The sequence below is a fragment of the Bufo bufo genome, chromosome 10, assembly GCF_905171765.1.
Source record: "Bufo bufo chromosome 10, aBufBuf1.1, whole genome shotgun sequence".
In the NCBI taxonomy this organism is placed as follows: domain Eukaryota; kingdom Metazoa; phylum Chordata; class Amphibia; order Anura; family Bufonidae; genus Bufo; species Bufo bufo.
In genome coordinates this window covers 49,378,993-49,398,336 of record NC_053398.1, presented here as the reverse complement: position 1 = coordinate 49,398,336, position 19,344 = coordinate 49,378,993, and the positions used below count along the sequence as shown (strand labels likewise).

The 19,344-nt window shown below is 43.1% G+C and overlaps 1 protein-coding gene across 1 annotated transcript in view; it reads right to left on the bottom strand.

Annotated features, from left to right (window-relative positions):
- LOC120980292 (sulfotransferase 1 family member D1-like) overlaps window positions 1–19,344 on the bottom strand; it is a 97,641-nt gene that overhangs the window by 15,282 nt on the left and 63,015 nt on the right. Inside the window, exons 3-7 of the mRNA XM_040409294.1 lie at window positions 15,999–16,147; window positions 13,495–13,620; window positions 13,032–13,129; window positions 3,680–3,806; window positions 3,505–3,599 (exon numbers count right to left, since the gene is read on the bottom strand). Coding sequence (XP_040265228.1) covers window positions 3,505–3,599; window positions 3,680–3,806; window positions 13,032–13,129; window positions 13,495–13,620; window positions 15,999–16,137 — 585 coding nt within the window. The 5' untranslated portion in view covers window positions 16,138–16,147. The remainder of the gene's footprint in view (window positions 1–3,504; window positions 3,600–3,679; window positions 3,807–13,031; window positions 13,130–13,494; window positions 13,621–15,998; window positions 16,148–19,344) is intronic.

Sequence of the window (19,344 nt, the reverse complement as noted above, 5' to 3'; positions counted from 1 at the left end):
GCTGCCGCCCGGCCTGCTACTGAGTTTGTGAGTACAGAGAGCTCAGAGGGAGAGGATCGCAGAGGATTTCAAGTTGTTCACATATAAATATTAGTATTACAGTGAGCGGGGCCCGGTGTAATAGAATACAGTGACTGCACCGGGCCCCGCTGCCATTAACAGGCCAGCATAACATTCTGAATCGGGGTGCTGGGCACAGTGCTCCAGACTAAAAAAAATACCTAGTAGCCATTGGCTCCTGGACTGAAAAATTTAGGAGCCAAATTACATTTTTAGTTGCCAAATCAAAACTGAATCAAAATTTTGGTATCGTGACAACGCTACGCCGATCAGATTGGCGTAGGGTTGTTTCGATACCAAAGTTTTGATTCGCTTTCGTCACCATAAAAAAGTATTGCGATACTCAATACCGTGCAAAAAAAAAAAACACCAAAAAAAGCCGCGTGCATTTCGCATTTTATGAAACGTTCGGCCCATAATAGAACAGTCCTATGCTATTTTTTGGGGTGACAAGGTGACTAAAAATGGCGAATGCTCACCGCATAGGAGATATTTTTTAATAATTTAATAGTTTGGACTTTTCGGACACAGCGCTATGTAATATGTTTATTTATTGTTTATATATTTTATATGTAAAATTGGGAAAGGGGGATTTAAACTTAATATTTTAGGGTACTTTCACACTAGCGTTTTTCATTTCCGGCATAGAGTTCCGTCACAGGGGCTCTATACCGGAAAAGATGTCTTTAGGTCAGTCTTTTTGACTGATCAGGCAAAAGATAAAACCGCAGCATTCTACAGTTTTATCTCTGGCGAAAAAAACTGAAGATTTGCCTGAATGCCGGATTCAGCATTTTTCCCCATAGGAATGTATTATTGCCGTATCCGGCATTCAAAATACCGGAATGCCGGATCCATCCTTCCGGTTGAACCGTGCGATTTTCACGCATGGTTGCTAGGATGAAAGTCTATTCACTGTATTACTTTTCCTTATAACAACATGGTTATAAGGGAAAATAATAGCATTCTTTAATGCAGAATGCGTAGTAGAAGGTCAATATAATAAACATTGGTGGCGCAGTGTGCCCCCCCAACACCCCAGTATAATAAACATTGGTGGCGCAGTGCGCCCCCCCCAACACCCCAGTATAATAAACATTGGTGGCACAGTGCGTCCTCCCCCAACATAATAAACATTGGTGACGCAGTGCGCCCCCCCTCCCTAGTATAATAAACATATAAACATTGGTGGCGCAGTGCGCCCCCCCCCAACACCCCAGTATAATAAACATTGGTGGCGCAGTACGCCCCCCCTCCCTAGTATAATAAACATATAAACATTAGTGGCACAGTGCGCCCCCCCTCCCTAGTATAATAAAAATATAAACATTGGTGGCGCAGTGCGCCCCCCCTCCCTAGTATAATAAAAATATAAACATTGGTGGCGCAGTGCGCCCCCCCAACACCCCAGTATAATAAACATTATTAGTGGCGCAGTACGTCCCCTCCCCAACATAATAAACATTGGTGGCGCAGTGCGCCCCCCCTCCCTAGTATAATAAACATATAAACATTGGTGGCGCAGTGCGCCCCCCCCCAACACCCCAGTATAATAAACATTATTAGTGGCGCAGTACGTCCCCCCCAACATAATAAACATTGGTGGCGCAGTGCGCCCCCCCTCCCTAGTATAATAAACATATAAACATTGGTGGCGCAGTGCGCCCCCCCAACACCCCAGTATAATAAACATTGGTGGCGCAGTGCGCCCCCCCCAACACCCCAGTATAATAAACATTGGAGGCGCAGTGCACCCCCCCAACACCCCAGTATAATAAACATTGGTGGCGCAGTGCGCCCCCCTCCCTAGTATAATAAATATATAAACATTGGTGGGCAGTGCGCCCCCTTCTCCCTAGTATAATAAATATATAAACATTGGTGGGCAGTGCGCCCCCCCCTCCCTAGTATAATAAATATATAATCATTGGTGGGCAGTGCGCCCTCCCCCCCCTCCCTAGTATAATAAATATATAAACATTGGTGGCGCAGTGGGCAGTGCCAATGAGGGTTAAAAAAAATAATAATTAACTCACCTCCTCCAATTGATCGCATAGCAGCCGATCTCCTGTACTTTCTTCAGAACCTGTGGTGACGTCACTGAGCTCATCACATGATACATCACATGATCCATCACCATGGTAATGGACCATGTGATGGAGCTCAGTGACGTCACCACAGGTCCAGAAGAAAGTACAGGAGATCGGCTGCTACGCGATCAATTGGAGGAGGTGAGTTAATTATTTTTTTTTTAACCCTCATTGACATTGGCGCACTCAATGTTTATTATACTGGGGGGGGGGGGCACCACCAATGAAGATAACTGAGCTGTTAATACAAATACAGGAGGCGGGTGCTGGAATCAAATAGCGGCACCCGACCTCTATGACAGGGAGCTGCGATCAGCGGCAGTTAACCCCTCAGGTGCCGCTCCCTGTCACAGAGGTCGGGTGCCGGCTATTTGATTCTGGCACCCGCCTCCTGTATTTGTATTAACAGCTCAGTTATCTTCATTGGTGGCGCTGTGGCCACAGCCCCTCCCCCTGTCCCTCTTCTCATTGGGAGAGACTCTTCCACTGCGCTGCTGAGAAGAACATGATAGTTCAGCTTCTGTGCCCGCCGCTGTATTCAGAGCTGCGGCGCGGCTCTAGTCGCAAATGGCGACAAGACTGGAGCCCTGGGGCATAACATTAACACATAATGTTATTCTGCGGCGGTCCCCCATCCCGGCCGGGCCCTTGGACCGTGTCCGAAGTGCCCGACCGGTCAGTTCGCCCCTGTGGACAGCACACGAAGTGCTGGCTCAGATGCGGACTATAACAATGGACGTGTGCGTGAGCCCTCAGGGAAAATGCTTACTGGTTATTGCAGGGCACCTGGGGGTGCAGAAGGTGGTAATAACCAGTGAGCACCGTCCTCTACAATGTAAAGCACTCATTTGTGAATAGGAGGCAGGAAGGAAACGTCGCCACTTAAAGGAGTTTCCTAGTTAAAATGATTTTTTACCAGTTCCTGCAGCATAGTCCCTGACACAGAATATTCCTACTTTCCTGCTCCGTGCTGCTCTCGCTGTCTCCATCTTCCGGTCTCGGAGCACCTCTCCAGCAAATGGCTGGCTTCAGCGGTGAAACGCAATACGGGCAGGGGGCACACACACTCGTGTCCATGAGCCCTTAAAAATAATACTGTTCCCTACTAGACTGAGATTGCATTGTTTCTGACTTTTTGGTAAAGCCACATTTGATAGATTTGGTGTATACCTACTCGCATAGCTAACCATGACTACGTTCAAGAGTGAGGTAAAAATCACAAAAAGTCCCATTTTTTGGCAAAAATGGTGTGCAATAAGATTTACAACTTTTTTTTTTTTTTAACAGAAAGCTGATGTAGAGGATTTCATTAATTCCTTCCGTGTGTGTATGTACGATTTATTGTTGACTTTACCTCTTTCATATCTTCATAGAACAAATACAAGATATTGTAATCATGCCTCTTTTCCCACCAGCCTTTTACATGTTCATGCCATGAACCATAGCTCACTAAAGAAAAATAACAACTGTCAGGCTGCATATACTTATATATATTGTATGATATTGTATAATCAGTATCTTTATCTTACCATCTCCTTTCATGTAATTATCTAAGAATGTATCCCAGGGTCCTGGATCAGGCATTGCTGTGACAATTTTATGGAAGAAATAATATGACACTGCCACATCTTTAGCATTTCTTGCAAAATAGATAACCTGTTAGGAATATATATATTTATTTTTAATGTGTTGTGCAAAAATGGAATATACTTATCTGCACAATAAATAAGCCCAGAATAAGGCCATATTCACACATACGTGTGTCAGCTGTAATATACGTCTGTATTACTTGGATGTGTCACGGCCTGGCCATGGGTATAACTGACCTGAACTCACAGCATCATACAGTAGATGTCTATCATGCTTTGAGTCATGGTCGTTAAACCTGCAGGCGGGCCATGACACATCCGACTTTTACGGATGTATATATAATACGGCCAGCACACAGACATGTGAATCCATCCTAATAGTATAGCAGCAAATCAAGTATATACAGTCGAGTAACATTATTATGACCACTTCCTACTTTCATTAACCGTACCTTATAAAGGAGGTCATGTGCTGTGAACTGGCTTGGTTGGGTATATAAGGTGTGCGATAGGCTGTCTGTACACATATCCTTTGTTGCTGGGTAAAAGCGACAGTTCCAAAAATAGATAATTATAGGCTTTGAGGCCAAGGATGTCTGTATTTCTAAAACTGCGCAGTTTGTGAACTATTTGCCGGCTGCTGTGGTTAAAGTGTATCGTGAGTGGACAGATGGCACCATTGCCAAAAAAGCAACGTGGAAACTTCGGAGTGCCATTGATTTGAGAGGTGAATGTTGGCTACATGGGTGTGCGAGGGCAGACCGACACACTACAGTGTAGCAGCTCATCACCAAATGTCTGTCTAAACCAAGTATGCTCAACCTGCGGCCCTCTAGCTGTTGTAAAACTACAACTCCCACCATACCCTGCTGTAGGCTGATAGCTGTAGGCTGTTCAGGCATGCTGGGAGTTGTAGTTTTGCAAAAGCTGGAGGGCCGCAGGTTGAGCATGCCTGGTCTAAACAGTTCAGTACTATGTATGGGACTCTGAAGTAGACGGGTGGTCACTGCACCTCTGCTAAGTTGAATAGGCAGAAAAGGATTCCTATTTCACGGTAGTATTGGAATTGGACCTCCGCTGGTTGGCAAAGGGTTGCCTTCTTCGATGAGTCACATTTTCTGCTTCACCAAACAGATGAATGTTTGCATCTCAGGTGTGAAAGAAATCTTGACATGAACACAGCTGTGCCCAACAGTCATCAATTTCTCCATATATCTTTGAATTAAGTAATATAGTCTGTGTTTTCTTGAATCTGTTTTGCAACCATTATTTATAAGGAACTTTCATTCTCCTATATTTGCAAGTAGAGAAACTTCTTAGATAGCAAGATATTATTAAATTTAGAAAAGGGGCTTTTTGCAACATCTCAGATCATGCGTTTGTACAAAATGTCTGATTGGTTACTTTATAATGAATATGTCTAATTGGTTGTATTGAAATTAGTGTGTTAGGGTGATGGCACACAGTGCAGTTCTGACGTGCATTTAGGATGCAGTTTTAAATTTAGCCAGTTTAGCAGCCTTGTAAAAACCCTGGCGTTCTGCATTGTGGGAATGATTTAAGTAATTTCAGCTTGCAACAATAAAAAACTGCATCCTGAATGCATTTCAGAACTGCACTGTGTGCCATCACCGTAAGGGGAGGGGTAGATTCCCTAGGCCAGTGGTGGCGAACCTATGGCACTGGTGCCAGAGGCGGCATTCAGAGCCCTCTCTGTGGGCACCTGCACCCTGAAAAAAGTCTATGCCTTAGACTTTTTCTGCCATTCATTAGCGCAGGGTGCGCTATGAACGGCAGAGGCAGCGCATTGAATGTAGGCAGGCCATTATAGCTAAATAATAAAGTACATAGAGATATACTATATTGCATGGTAATATTCAGGATAAATTGCAGTGTTGGCACTACGCGATAAATAAGTGGGTTTTGGATTGCAGTTTGGGGACTCAGTCTCTAAAAGGTTCGCCATTACTGTTAGGCTTAAGTTAATATAGCGTTCAATGGGCTACATCTGGGAAAGAATCCATTATACAGCAAGCTGTTTGCATCTTTGATTCTTATGCCAGCTGATTTTCCTTGGCACAGGGAAAGACCATTAACCAATTTGAATCCCACAGACAAGCCAGGTGTAGTCTCCTGGTTTGTGACTTGTCCTAATTTGCAGCAGCACAGGCGAGAAACTTCAGAGAGCAAACACTCTGCAACCATTGCTGGAAGAACACAAGCTAGTGGTAGCAGCATTATGGTCTAGGGAATGTTTCTGTGGCATTCCCTGGGCCCACTCATCCATGTGGAAGGCACTCTACCGATTTAGGTATGAATCCATCCTTGCAGATTACATACACCCATACACGCAGATTGTCTTCCCTGGGGACATTGGTTGGAAGAGCATAATCAAGACTTCCAAGTACTAGTCTGGCCTCCTAATTCCCCAAATTTGAACCCAACTGAGTATCTGTGGGACCATATCAATTGTTGTGTTCACTCTGTGGATCCTCCCCCATGCAACCTTCAGCAGCTGTAGGATGCTCTGCTGTCAGCTTGGCTCCAGATATCTGTGACAAGCTACCAGGACCTTAGTGAATCACTCCTAGCTTGCCAAGCTGCTGTCCAAGCTACACTATGGAAGATACAGTACTCTGTATATTAGCTGATGGTCATAATAATGTGACTCAACGGTGTATATACTATAATATATACTTTATATTGGCATGATTTCTTGACCCCTTGAAGACCGAACCATTTTTTTACTTTATACCCAGGCCATTTTTTGCAAATTTGACATGTGTCACTTTATGTGGTAATTTTTTGATAACATTTACTTATCCAAGCAATTCTGAGATTATTTTTCTTGTGACACATTGTACTCCATGACAGTGGTAAATTTGAGCCGACATGTTTCACCTTTATTTATGAAAAAATCCAAAATGGACCAAAATTTGGAAAAATTTTCAATTTTTAGAATTTCAATTTCTCTGCTTTTAAAACAGATAGTGATACCTCATCAAATAATTATTACTTTACATTTCCCATATGTCTACTTTATGTTTGCATCATTTTGTAAATGTAATTTTATTTTTTGGGGACTTTAGAATGCTTAGAATTTTAGAAGCAATTCTTAACATTTTTAAGAAAATTTCCAAAACCCACTTTTTAAGTTCAGTTCTGAAGTCACTTTGTGGGGCTTCAGTAATAGAAATCACCCATAAATGTCTCTATTATATGAACTACACCCCTCAGTTTATTAAAAACTGACTTCACACATTTTGTTGACCCTTTAGGTGTTCCACAAGAATTAAAGGAAAATAGAGATGAAATGTTAAAATTCAAATTTTTGGGCAGATTTTCCATTTTAATAATTTTTTTCTGTAACACATCAAGGGTTAACAGCCAAACAAAACTAAAATATCTATTACCCTGTGTTTACAGAAAGACCCCACATGTCGTCATAAACTGCTGTATGGGCACATGTCAGGGCGCAGAAGGAAAGGAGCGCCAAATGGTTTTTGGAGGGCAGATTTTGCTGGACTGGTTTTTAGACACCATGTCACATTTGAAGACCCCCTGATGCACCCCTACAGTAGAAACTCCCAAAAAGTGACCCTATGTTGGAAATTACGGGATAAGGTAACAGTTTTGTTGGTACTATTTTGGAGTAAATATGATTTTTGATCGCTCTATATTTTTTAAAATGTTCTGCCAATTGTCTTGAGTAGGGGCTTGTGAGTTGATATTTTTATTGGTACTATTTTTTGGGTGCATATGATTTTTGATCATTCAGTATTACACTTTATGGGGCAAGGTGACAATTTTTTTTTTTTTTACAGCATTCACCTTAGGGAGTAGATAATGTGATATTTTTATAGAGCAGAAATACCTAATATGTCTACCTTTTGTAAACTTATTTCGGTTTTACACAATAAAAGCATTCTTGAAAAAACAAACAAACATGTTTTTGTCTCCATTTCCTGAAAGCCATATTTTTTTATTCTTTGAGGGCGATTGTCTTATGTAGTGGCTAATTTTTTGCAGAATGAGGTGATGGTTTGATTGGTACTATTTTGGGGTACATATGACTTTTTGATCGCTTGGTATTACACTTTTTGTGATGTAAAAAGGATTTTTTACATCATATTTATTTAATTTGTTATGGCGCTCACATGACGGGGTGGATTATGTGATATTTTTATAGAGCAGGTCATTACGGATGAGTCGGTACCTCATATGTCTACTTTAAAAAAAAGATTTTTAGTTTTCAACAATAAAAGAATTCTTGAAGCAAAAAAATCATGTTTTTGTATCTCCATTTTCTGAAAGCCATATATATATATTTTTTGAGGTGATTTGTTTGTAGGATGGGGTGACGGTTTGATTGATACCATTTTGGGGTACATTTGCATTTTTGATCACTTGGTATTACACTTTATGTGATTTAAGGTGACAAAAATAGCTTTTTTGGCACAGTAAACTTTTTTTTACGGCATGGATTTACAGGATGGATTATGTGAAAATTTTTATAGGTCAGGTCATTATGGGCACGGCGATACCTAATATGTCTGTTTTTTTTCTTCTATCTTTTACAAATTATATGTCTTTATTAGGGGAAAGGGGTGGTTTTTTAGGCTACTTTCACACTAGCGTTTTTGTTGGATCTGTCATGGATCAGCAAAAACGCTTCCGTTCTCATAATATAACCACCTGCATCCATGATGAAAGGATCCTGTTGTATTATTTTTAACATAGCCAAGACGGAACCGTCATGAACTCCATCGAAAGTCAATGGGGGACAGATCCGTTTTCTATTGTGTCAGAGAAACAAATCCATCCTCATGACTTACATTATGAGTCAGGATGAATCCGCCTTGCTCCGCACCACAAAACAGGCAGCATTATTCTGTCCGCGATGGGGATGCAACCAAACGGAACGGAATGCATTCAGGTGCATTCCGTTTTGTTCAGTTCAGTTTTGTCCCCATTGACAATGAATGGGGACAAAACTAAAGCGTTTTCCCCCACTATTGAGATCCTATGATGGATCTCAATAGCGGAAAGTGAAAGTGCAAGTGTGAAAGTAGCCTTACTTGAAACTATTTTTTTTTATTCTCTTTTTAAAACTTTTTTTTTACTTGTTATTTTTGTCCCACTGTGGGACTTCAACATTTGGGGGTCTAATCCCCTCTACAATGCACAAATAAAAGAACAGTTTATGGATTTTGAGACCTTATTATGATGTTTTTCAGGCACCATTTAAGGTTTGCAGAGGCCTGAGGTGCCAACACATGAAAAATTCCTTTCCTCTTTAATGATCCCATTTTGGAAACTACACCCCTGAAGGAGTTCACCTAGGGATTTACAGTTGCAAGAAAAAGTATGTGAACCATTTGGAATTATATGGATTTCTGCACAAATTGGTCATAAAATGTGATCTGATCTTCATCTAAGTCACAACAATAGACAATCACAGTCTGCTTAAACTAATAACACACAAAGAATTAAATGCTACCATGTTTTTATTGAACACACCATGTAAACATTCACAGTGCAGGTGGAAAAAGTATGTGAACCCCTAGATTAATGACATCTCCAAGAGCTAATTGGAGTGAGGTGTCAGCCAACTGGAGTCCAATCAATGAGATGAGATTGGAGGTGTTGGTTACAGCTGCCCTGCCCTATAAAAAACACATACCAGTTCTGGGTTTGCTTTTCACAAGAAGCATTGCCTGATGTGAATGATGCCTTGCACACAAGAGCTCTCAGAAGACCTACGATTAAGAATTGTTGACTTGCATAAAGCTGGAAAGCTTATAAAAGTATCTCCAAAAGCCTTGCTGTTCATCAGTCCACTGTAAGACAAATTGTCTATAAATGGAGAAAGTTCAGCACTGCAGCTACTCTCCCTAGGAGTGGCCGTCCTGTAAAGATGACTGCAAGAGCACAGCGCAGACTGCTCAATGAGGTGAAGAAGAATCCTAGAGTATCAGCTAAAGACTTACAAAAGTCTCTGGCATATGCTAACATCCTTGTTAGCGAATCTACGATACGTAAAACACTAAACAAGAATGGATTTCATGGGAGGATACCACAGAGGAAGCCACTGCTATCTAAAAAAAACATTGCTGCACGTTTACAGTTTGCCCAAGAGAACCTGGATGTTCCACAGCAGTACTGGCAAAATATTCTGTGGACAGATGAAATCAAAGTTGAGTTGTTTGGAAGAAACACACAACATGTGTGGAGAAAAAGAGGCACAGCACACGAACATCAAAACCTCATCCCAACTGTAAAGTATGGTGGTGGGGGCATCATGGTTTGGGGCTGCTTTGCTGCGTCAGGGCCTGGACAGATTGCTATCATCGAAGGAAAAATTAATTCCCAAGTTTATCAAGACATTTTGTAGGAGAACTTAAAGTAATCTGTCCACCTGCTTAAGCTCAACAGAAGATGGGTGTTGCAACAGGACAACGACCCAAAGCATAGAAGTAAATAAAAAAAAGAATGGCTTAAACAGAAGAAAATACGCCTTCTGGAGTGGCCCAGTCAGAGTCCTGACCTCAACCCGATTGAGATGCTGTGGCATGACCTCAAGAAAGCGATTCACACCAGACATCCCAAGAATATTGCTGAACTGAAACAGTTCTGTAAAGAGTAATGGTCAAAAATTACACCTGACCGTTGTGCACGTCAGATCTGCAACTACAGGAAATGTTTGGTTGAAGTTATTGCTGCCAAAGGAGGTTCAACCAGTTATTAAATCCAAGGGTTCACTTACTTTTTCCACATGCACTGTGAATGTTTACATGGTGTGTTCAATAAAAACATGGTAAAATTTAATTCTTTGTGTGTTATTAGTTTAAGCAGACTGTGATTGTCTATTGTTGTGACTTAGATGAAGATCAGATAAAATTATATGACCAATTTGTGCAGAAATCCATATCATTCACAGAAGTTTTCAGCATTGGGTTATGAAACATTTTATATTTTTCCAATAATACATATAGTTTTAGCTCAAAATTTTTAATTTTCACATGGATTGTAAGATAAACCTTACACCACAAATCCAGTATGAGCACTCAGCAGAAGGGAGAGCTGTTTGGCTTTTGGAGCACTAATTAATGGTTTTCAGGCACCATGTCTCACTTGCAGATCCCTCGCAGTACAGTATAAACTCCCAATAAGTGACCCCATTTTGGAACTGTACCCTTCAGGGAATTTATATAGGGGTATATTTTTTTAACCCCACAGATGTTTTATAAAAGAATTGGGCTTTTAAAATGAATGAAAATCTGTTTTTACCATTAATATGAAGTTTTAGCTCAAAATTTTTAATTCACCCTATTATTTGTTAAGCAGTTTGTCCTGAGTGTGGCATATGGCAGGACTCAAAATGGAAAATTGCCTTTTAGCTTTTGGAGCACAGATTTTGCTGGAATGGTTTTCAAGCTATTTGAAAGACACACTGCAAAGCCACACCCCTGGTGATGTAGCAGCAACCTTAGGGCTCATGTTCACAATCAGCAGTTCCGCAATATACAATTTTTTGTGGTGCGGAGATATCATGGACCCATTCAAGTTGAATGGGTCTGGATTCATCTGCGGCAGCCGCACTGGTGTCGCCCGTGCTTTGGGGACCCTCAATTGCGATCCCGAATGCACAGAACGGCCGGGCAACGGCTGTGTGCATGAGCCCTCAGCAAAAGGATGCAATGCTCTGTTTCTCCCCACAGTGGGCGTGTGATGTAGGTAACTAACAGTGGGTTGATTGCTCAGCTGTTCTATTCTTGTGTGCTGTGTTCTGACTAAAGGTGTGCCGATGTATGACCTATCAGGTTCTGATCCTGGGACTCGGTGCTCTATTTAAACCCGTTCCTGGCCAGATACTAGTGCCAGTGATATTCTTGTATAGGCTTACTAGCTAGGTTCCTGGTTCTTGGAATCATTTAGATTGCTTGTGTTTCTGACCTTGGGTTGTCTTTTGACCACTGTGAGTTGTACTGTGTATCCCATTTGGTTCTGATATTGGCTTGTCTTTTGACTATTCGCTTCTTGCTAGCTAGGGCTCGTACTGCAAGTAGATAGGGAAAGCGGGCTGTGTTCCAGGTCATGGATCACTGTACGTGCCTGTCCCTATATACAAGCGTTACAATTTTGACAGCACAGGTACTTTGCAGAAATGAATGCACAGTGTATGGTGCAAAGTAAAAACTGCTATTTTCTTACAAATATGCCATTTCAGTATGCTGTGCCCAGAGCACCATGCACATTTGAGAAACAGTATGATGATTTACAGAGCCATTACCATGGAGAGCCTATAATGTAAAAAAAATAAAAGGAACCCCCCAAAAGTGACCCCATTTTGGAAACTTTACACCTCAATGTGAGTATCAAGGGGTGTAGTGAACATTTTGACCCTGCAAGTGCTTCATAAAAATTAATGTGCAGTGGACAGTGCACAGTAAATATTGCATTTCCCCCCATAGATATGGCATTTCAGTGGCCAATATGTTGTTCCCAGCTTGTGACACTTATGGTCCCTTTACATGGGACAACAATCTAGCAGATTGTCGGGAAGGAAGCGTTCCTTCCCGAAAACTTGCTGATCACTAGCGGAGGAGACCAGTTGCATTTACATGCAGCGAGCTCCTCCTGAGTATGGGGAGGAGCGATCGCTAATGACATCGCTCTTCCCCATACTGTCTCGTTGTTTCCCGGCAGAAGATCATGTGATCGTTTCAATTGTCGGCCTGTGTAAAGAGCCCATTAGAATGATAGCTCCATTGTTCTCTTGATAGACCTAGATAAATATGCAAACAGAGGAGTGCTGTGATCCTTCTAGCTGCAGCAGTCATGAAGTCATTGTCTTTGTTGAAGTGATGATGTGCCCATATACCACATGTGAATGCTGCAGCCAGTCACTGACCTCAGCGGGATACAATACAGGATTGCTGAGGTAGTGGTTATGTGCAGCATATAGGAACATCACTACTGAAAACATGTAAAGACCTGGAGGACCAGAGAAGCAGTGGTAGAGCAAATTGGGCTTGTAAGTATTCATTATTTAAACCCCTTCCCTGCCATTTAATTTTTTTATTTTTATTTATCTTAACTCTGACAATCCCTTTAATCCACGTATAACTTTCTTGGCAGTTCTTTAACAGACAGGAGCTTTTATGAAATTACTCTTATACCCATGTAGTGTGCTTTGAGATTGAGATTTCAGACCTAAGTTAATATTTGCAGTCTTATGTAATCATCATCATAATACAATACCATGCCTTATCTTGAAATGTATGGCTACCTTTGCGTTCTTTTCCCAAAAAGACTCTGGCATCAGCTGAATGGGGAGATGTGTTTTCACTAGTCTTGGGGATGGTGTGGCATTAAGTTGCTCTATACCTGTTAGAGAAAACAAGATTTAGGTTTATGTAATCTAGTGTATCCTCGTGATTCCAATACTGGGGAGATTTTTTGAATCTATAATAAAAGAGGAGGAGCTGCACATGACCATCAAACTGATTTATTTTCTATATTGAAAAATACTGCAGTAAACTTAGGCTCAGTTCCCATCTGAGTTTTTGGCATTCTGTGAAAAGTACTGGTGGCTACCCTAAAGCACCCAGCATAACTGTCATAGCTCTGTTACGAATGGAAGCCATGACACTAATGTGAATTGAGCCTGGTTGGTCAATTTCAGCTGTTGAAGTGGAGATCTTTGCACATGATAACATATTTACTCTATGTCTCAATATGTTCTCTATTACCTGAAGGCATTCCAGGAATTCGAAATTCTAGATATGGCACACGATTATGTATAGTATCTCGACAACATTTTTCATGGTCTCCTCCACAATAAATCATGTCGATAATTTCACTTGCCCATGTAGTTCCTAGAAAATAAAATATACTACTTCATTATTAATATCTATATCATTGAAATCTAAAACATATTAATGGCCATAAACTGGATGTGTAAATCAGGAAATAAGAAATATTTTCTAACATAAAGTGGATCAGCCAAGTCATACAATAGGATGTAAAAAACGAACCAATATTGTACCCTTCATATTCCCTTTCTCACTAAAGGTGAATGGATATGGAGGTAAAATGAGTCCCTCCTTCTTGACGCATTGTGCTCTGTGGATATTGCTCAATCCATAACTAACTTTTTTTACTTATCACACTAAAGACTAAAGGCCACCCCTGTTAGTGTGAGGCACCCAAATGCGTCATTCATGGAGTTCTTATTAAACATGGGTCCCATCTCAAAAAAGAGAACGCTCACTCAGTCAACCTTGCCCTCTAAAAGGTTGCCTCCATTGAACTGAACCATAAGCATACACTCTCCTTGCCCACCTTTCAAGAGCTTCAGAATGATCGTATAGAGGCTAAGCGTCTGTTAGCCCTCCTATAAATGTATTATTCATACATGTCGTAGCAAGTTTTACGAATATGGAGATAAGAGTGGGCACTTGTTGGCTCTTAGGGAACAACTAGCCAGTTCCCATACCCTGGCCATTAAAACCGACTTGGTCGTGCAGTTCATACCACCAAAGAAATTGCTTCCTCTTTTCACTCCTTTTATTCTGGGCTCTATTATTTAACATATCCATCACTTGACCACTTGGAGCCTGGGCTCTTGCCCCCTTCTTCTTTTGCTCATCTGTCTGAGGAGGATTCTGCCCGTTTGGAGAACCCTTTGATGGGTTTACAGCTAGATTCAACTTTTCAACTTCTTTCCCCTTTTCTACTCAAGGTCTTTAATGGGGTATCGTCTGCGCTTCCCTGCCCAGTCCACAGAAGCACATATAGCAGTGATTCCTACACCTGGCAAAGATCCCCAAGTCTGTGTGAGTTATCATCTGAATTCCCTATTGATTGTAGACATTAAAATGTATACAAAACTCATGGCAAGTCAAATTAATGCTTTTCTACCTTCTCTAATCCATTCCGACCAGGTAGGGTTTGTGCCAGGGAGGGAGGCTCGTGATAACACGCTGAAGACTATTTTCCCCTTTATGGTTCTCTCTCTAGATGCGGAAAAAGTCTCCTTTGATCGAATTTCATGGCCCTCGTTACGTACTACTCTTTCCTAGATTGGCCTAGGCCCATGGTTTTCATCTAAGATTCCCAGTCTATATCAATCCCCTTCTGCGCATATAAAAATTAATGGCGCTCTTTCTCCCCCTTTTCTTATTCACTATGCCACCTGACAGGGATGCACACTCTTCCCACTGCTTTATGTTTTGATCATAGAGCATCATATGACCTCCATTCGTCACAACCCAGATATTTCAGGAGTGGTCATTAGTATAATTGCGCTGCTTTTGGTGATGAACTTTTAGTGTATGTAACCAACCCCTTATTTCTTTACTCTGCAACTTACTCTGCAAGAGATTTCTCGCTTTGGGGAAAGGTCCAACGTTAAGGTCAACATGACCAAATCTGAAGTTCTGAATGTTTCCCTTTCTGGGTCCACTGTTTTGTCTCTTAAAGCTTCTTTTCCCTTTTTCTGGCCCACCGTAGGTATCAACTATTTAGGGAATTACGATTGTCTTGTACTTATCCCAGTCATTTAGAGATCATTTCACCCCCTCCTTCAGCAGTTTGATAAGGATTTGCAGTCTTGGCACCCTAGAGCATTCTCATGGTTTGGAAGAATCCGCATCACAAAAATGAATCTCCTACTGAAATTACTTTACCTTCTGCAGACCATCCCCATCCACATCCCTGCTACCTACTGGACCCAAGTCCGTTGCTGCTCATGAGATTTGTTTAGTATCCTGAAGGTCCTAGAATTAAATAGGAGATCCTTACTCGCTCTAAAGATGCAGTTGGGGCTGATCTCCCAGATTGCCACCTATATTATTACTCCACAGCTTGCGTTAGGCTTCTGGACATGCTTTGCCTTGACAGCCCAAAATCCTGGGTGCATATTGCCCTGGAATCTTTTGCTTGCTCTTTAATATGAACCCCCCCCCCCCCCCCCCGATCATAGGAAGTCCATGTCATGCATCGGCTTCACTGTCCTTTACCGCCAACCATACGTTTGCTGTTCTGGCTAGAATTGGACCTCAAAATACTCTTATTGAATCTAAGGGCCTCTTTGACCGAATTACGAATAACCCTTTGTTTCGTCTTGTCTCACTGGAACAAAAGCACGCCCACTGATTGGTTGTTATGGGCAACTAAGCCTGTTCTACTTTAGACCAGGGGATATATTATTCTTATTATATAATATAAGTTGTGGTTTTATGAATTGTATTACCAGATTTAGGATAAGTTGAAATAACCAAATCATCAGGTTGGGCCTGAAATTGTTCCACAGCTTCCCAGTTTTCAGCAATTTCACTACTCAATGGAATTCCATGTACAGGAACCAGTGTCTGAAGTGTGGGTATGTCCATTGTTTTCACTCTGAGGAAAGGAAACAGCATTAGTGACATTTTTGTATTATATGAGATTCAGATACAAGCAGCTAAAAGTTCCAAATCAAATCACTCTTCACCACTCCACTCACTGAGTAGTTATATCTTATTAGTTCTTACCATTGGACGCTGACACAGGGTTGACCCGATTCAGGGGTGGACTGAGAACCCTCAGGGCCCCCGGGCAAAAAAAAAATAAAGGGCCCCATTACAGGCCCCACCCATGTTCTGCTGCAAGCCGCACCCTTGTCCCGCCTCCATGCCCCGCCTCCAGCCACACCCTACACAATCTTTAATAAGATTTCAAAGTTAAAGCGACACAAAAGGCACCCAGACCACTTCAGCTCATTGAAGTGGTCTGGGTACAGTGTCCCTTTTGCAAATCGAGCTGCAATGTTCTAGAGAAGCTGCATTGTTTACGTTCCAGCAATAAGTCAGCCTCTAGTCGCTGGCAGCCACCTGAGGGCTTCCTGGAGTAAAACAGACCTTTGGTCCGGTATCTGACGCTGGACGTCCTCACACCCTGCATGATGACCTCCAGGGTCCGATTTTTCCCCATAGGAAAGCATTGATTCAATGCTCTCATATGGGGTGATCTAATCTCAGCGTCCATTAGTGAGCCTCTGTTAGAAGCAGTGTGGGCATAACTACTGTGAAGGGGGCACATATCTGGGCATAACTACTGTGAAGGGGGCACATATCTGGGCATATCTACTGTGAAAGGGGGGAGGCCTTCACAGTAGTTATTAATCCCTTTCAGCAGTCTCCCCTTCAGTGAATGGGGGACTGCTGAAAGGGGTTAATAACTACTGTGAAGGGCCTAGCCGTCTGGGCAACCCCCACAGATCATCCCCCCACCCACCTTGTACTTGTTCCACTGATCCGCTACTTGCGGGCTACATGGGCATGAGTTCAGTTACTTCGGTGCGCAATCCCATCCTGAGGCGCGTGATCCCGCGAGACCCGTGACCTACAGCGGCAGGTCTTGCGGGATCACGCGCTGCAGGACGGGATTGGCCACCGAAGTGACTCAACTCATTCCCGCGCAGCCCACAAGTAGCGGAACAATTACAAGAGGGGTGGGGAATAGCCAAATAAAAAAATATTTTGAACCAAAAGGTGTTTTGGGGGATCTGTGGATGGCACTGTTGTGGGGGGATCTGTGGATGACACACTGTTATGGGGGCTCTGTGGATGACACACTGTTATGGGGGCTCTGTGGATGACACACTGTTGTGGGGGGGGGGGGCTCTGTGGATGACACACTGTTGTGGGGTGGGCTCTGTGGATGACACACTGTTGTGGGGGGGGGCTCTGTGGATGACACACTGTTGTGGGGGGGGCTCTGTGGATGACACACTGTTGTGGGGGGCTCTGTGGATGACACACTGTTGTGGGGGGGGGGGCTCTGTGGATGACACACTGTTGTGGGGGGGCTCTGTGGATGACACACTGTTGTGGGGGGGGGGGGTTCTGTGGATGACACACTGTTGTGGGGGGGGGCTCTGTGGATGACACACTGTTGTGGGGGGGGGATCTGTGGATGACACATATATAGCAGCATATACAGTGTCATCCACAGATCCCCCATAACAGTGTCCCTGTGAGTGAATGATCCCCAATACACTGCGCATGCGCGAAAAAGACGACTTGGCGCAGGCGCAGTAGAGGTTAACAAAATGCAAACAAAAATAAAGGTTAACAAAATGCAAATATCTAGACCTCTTCAGCACCTCTGTGACGTTTAATTGACAGCATTATGTCTATATCGTGGAAAATAGTTTTAAGGAAATGAAATAAAGATTTAAAATTTTATATTAGTCAGCAGTTCAAGCTAGACTTAATGCAAAACTATCTCCCACGATATAGACATAATACTGTCAAGTAAACGGAACACCGGCATCTGGTGTTGTAATGGCAGCGGGGCCCGGTGCAGTCACTGTATTCTATTACATCGGGCCCCGCTCACTGTAATACTAATATTCCGATGTGAACAACTTGAAATCCTCTGCGATCCTCTCCCTCTCTGTACTCACAAACTCAGTAGCAGGCCGGGCGGCAGCGCAACTCACTGACGTCACGCGCCTGCTCCTCCCACTTTATGAATGAAGCAGGCGGAGCAGGCGCGTGACGTCAGTGAGTTGCGCAGCCGCCCGGCCTGCTACTGAGTTTTAGAGATGGGAAGTTCGGATCTTTTTCATGAATCGGATCTTCGGTTCACTTCCTGAGTCGGCTCTCAAGTGAACTGAAGATCAATGCGCATGCTTAGCTCATCGGATCTTCGGTTCACTTGCTGAGTCGGCTCTCAAGTGAACCGAAGGTCTGGAGGGACTCGCTCCTGGCAAACACAGCTCTGCTGCAGTGGAGCAGACTGATGTAATTACACTGTATAGTTATTGCAGGGATTTAGATAATGGCCTAAGAGTTTATTAGTTAAAAGAATCAAATGAGTCAGAGACTCATTTGATTCTTTGAGTTAAAATAATCCTGTCACCGAGTCCCTGCCAGGCTTCCTGCTCTGCTACATTGCTGCAAGCACCCTGTACACACACAGCTCTGCTACATTGCTGCAAGCACCCTGTACACACACAGCTCTGCTACATTGCTGCAAGCACCCTGTACACACACAGCTCTGCTACATTGCTGCAAGTACCCTGTACACACACAGCTCTGCTACATTGCTGCAAGCACCCTGTACACACACAGCTCTGCTACATGCAATACTATACCACCCCCCCGGACGGACTTGTCAGGAGACAGGGAGCCGCAGAGCAGGAAGCCTGGCAGGGACTCGGTGACACCGTCTCTGACTCATACGATTCTTTTAACTAATAGACTCAGACGATTCTCTGAGTCCCTGCACGACTCCCCCTGTGCTGTGAGTCAGTGCTGGCTGCTTCTGATTGGTTGGAGGGCGGGGAGGGGCGGGTCTAGCTTCCACTGTCGGCTCCTATTACACTGCCTGCTGCTGCCTCTATGCTACTGAGGTTGTGAGTACAGAGAGGGAGAGGATCGCAGGGGATTTCAAGTTGTTCACATAGGAATATTACTATTACAGTGAGCGGGGCCCGGTGTTATGTTATTCTGGGGCGGGCCCCCATCCCGGCCGGGCCCTCGGACCATGTCCGAAGTGCCCGACCGGTCAGTCCGCCCCCTGACCTGATTGAAATGAAGAATCAGTTATAG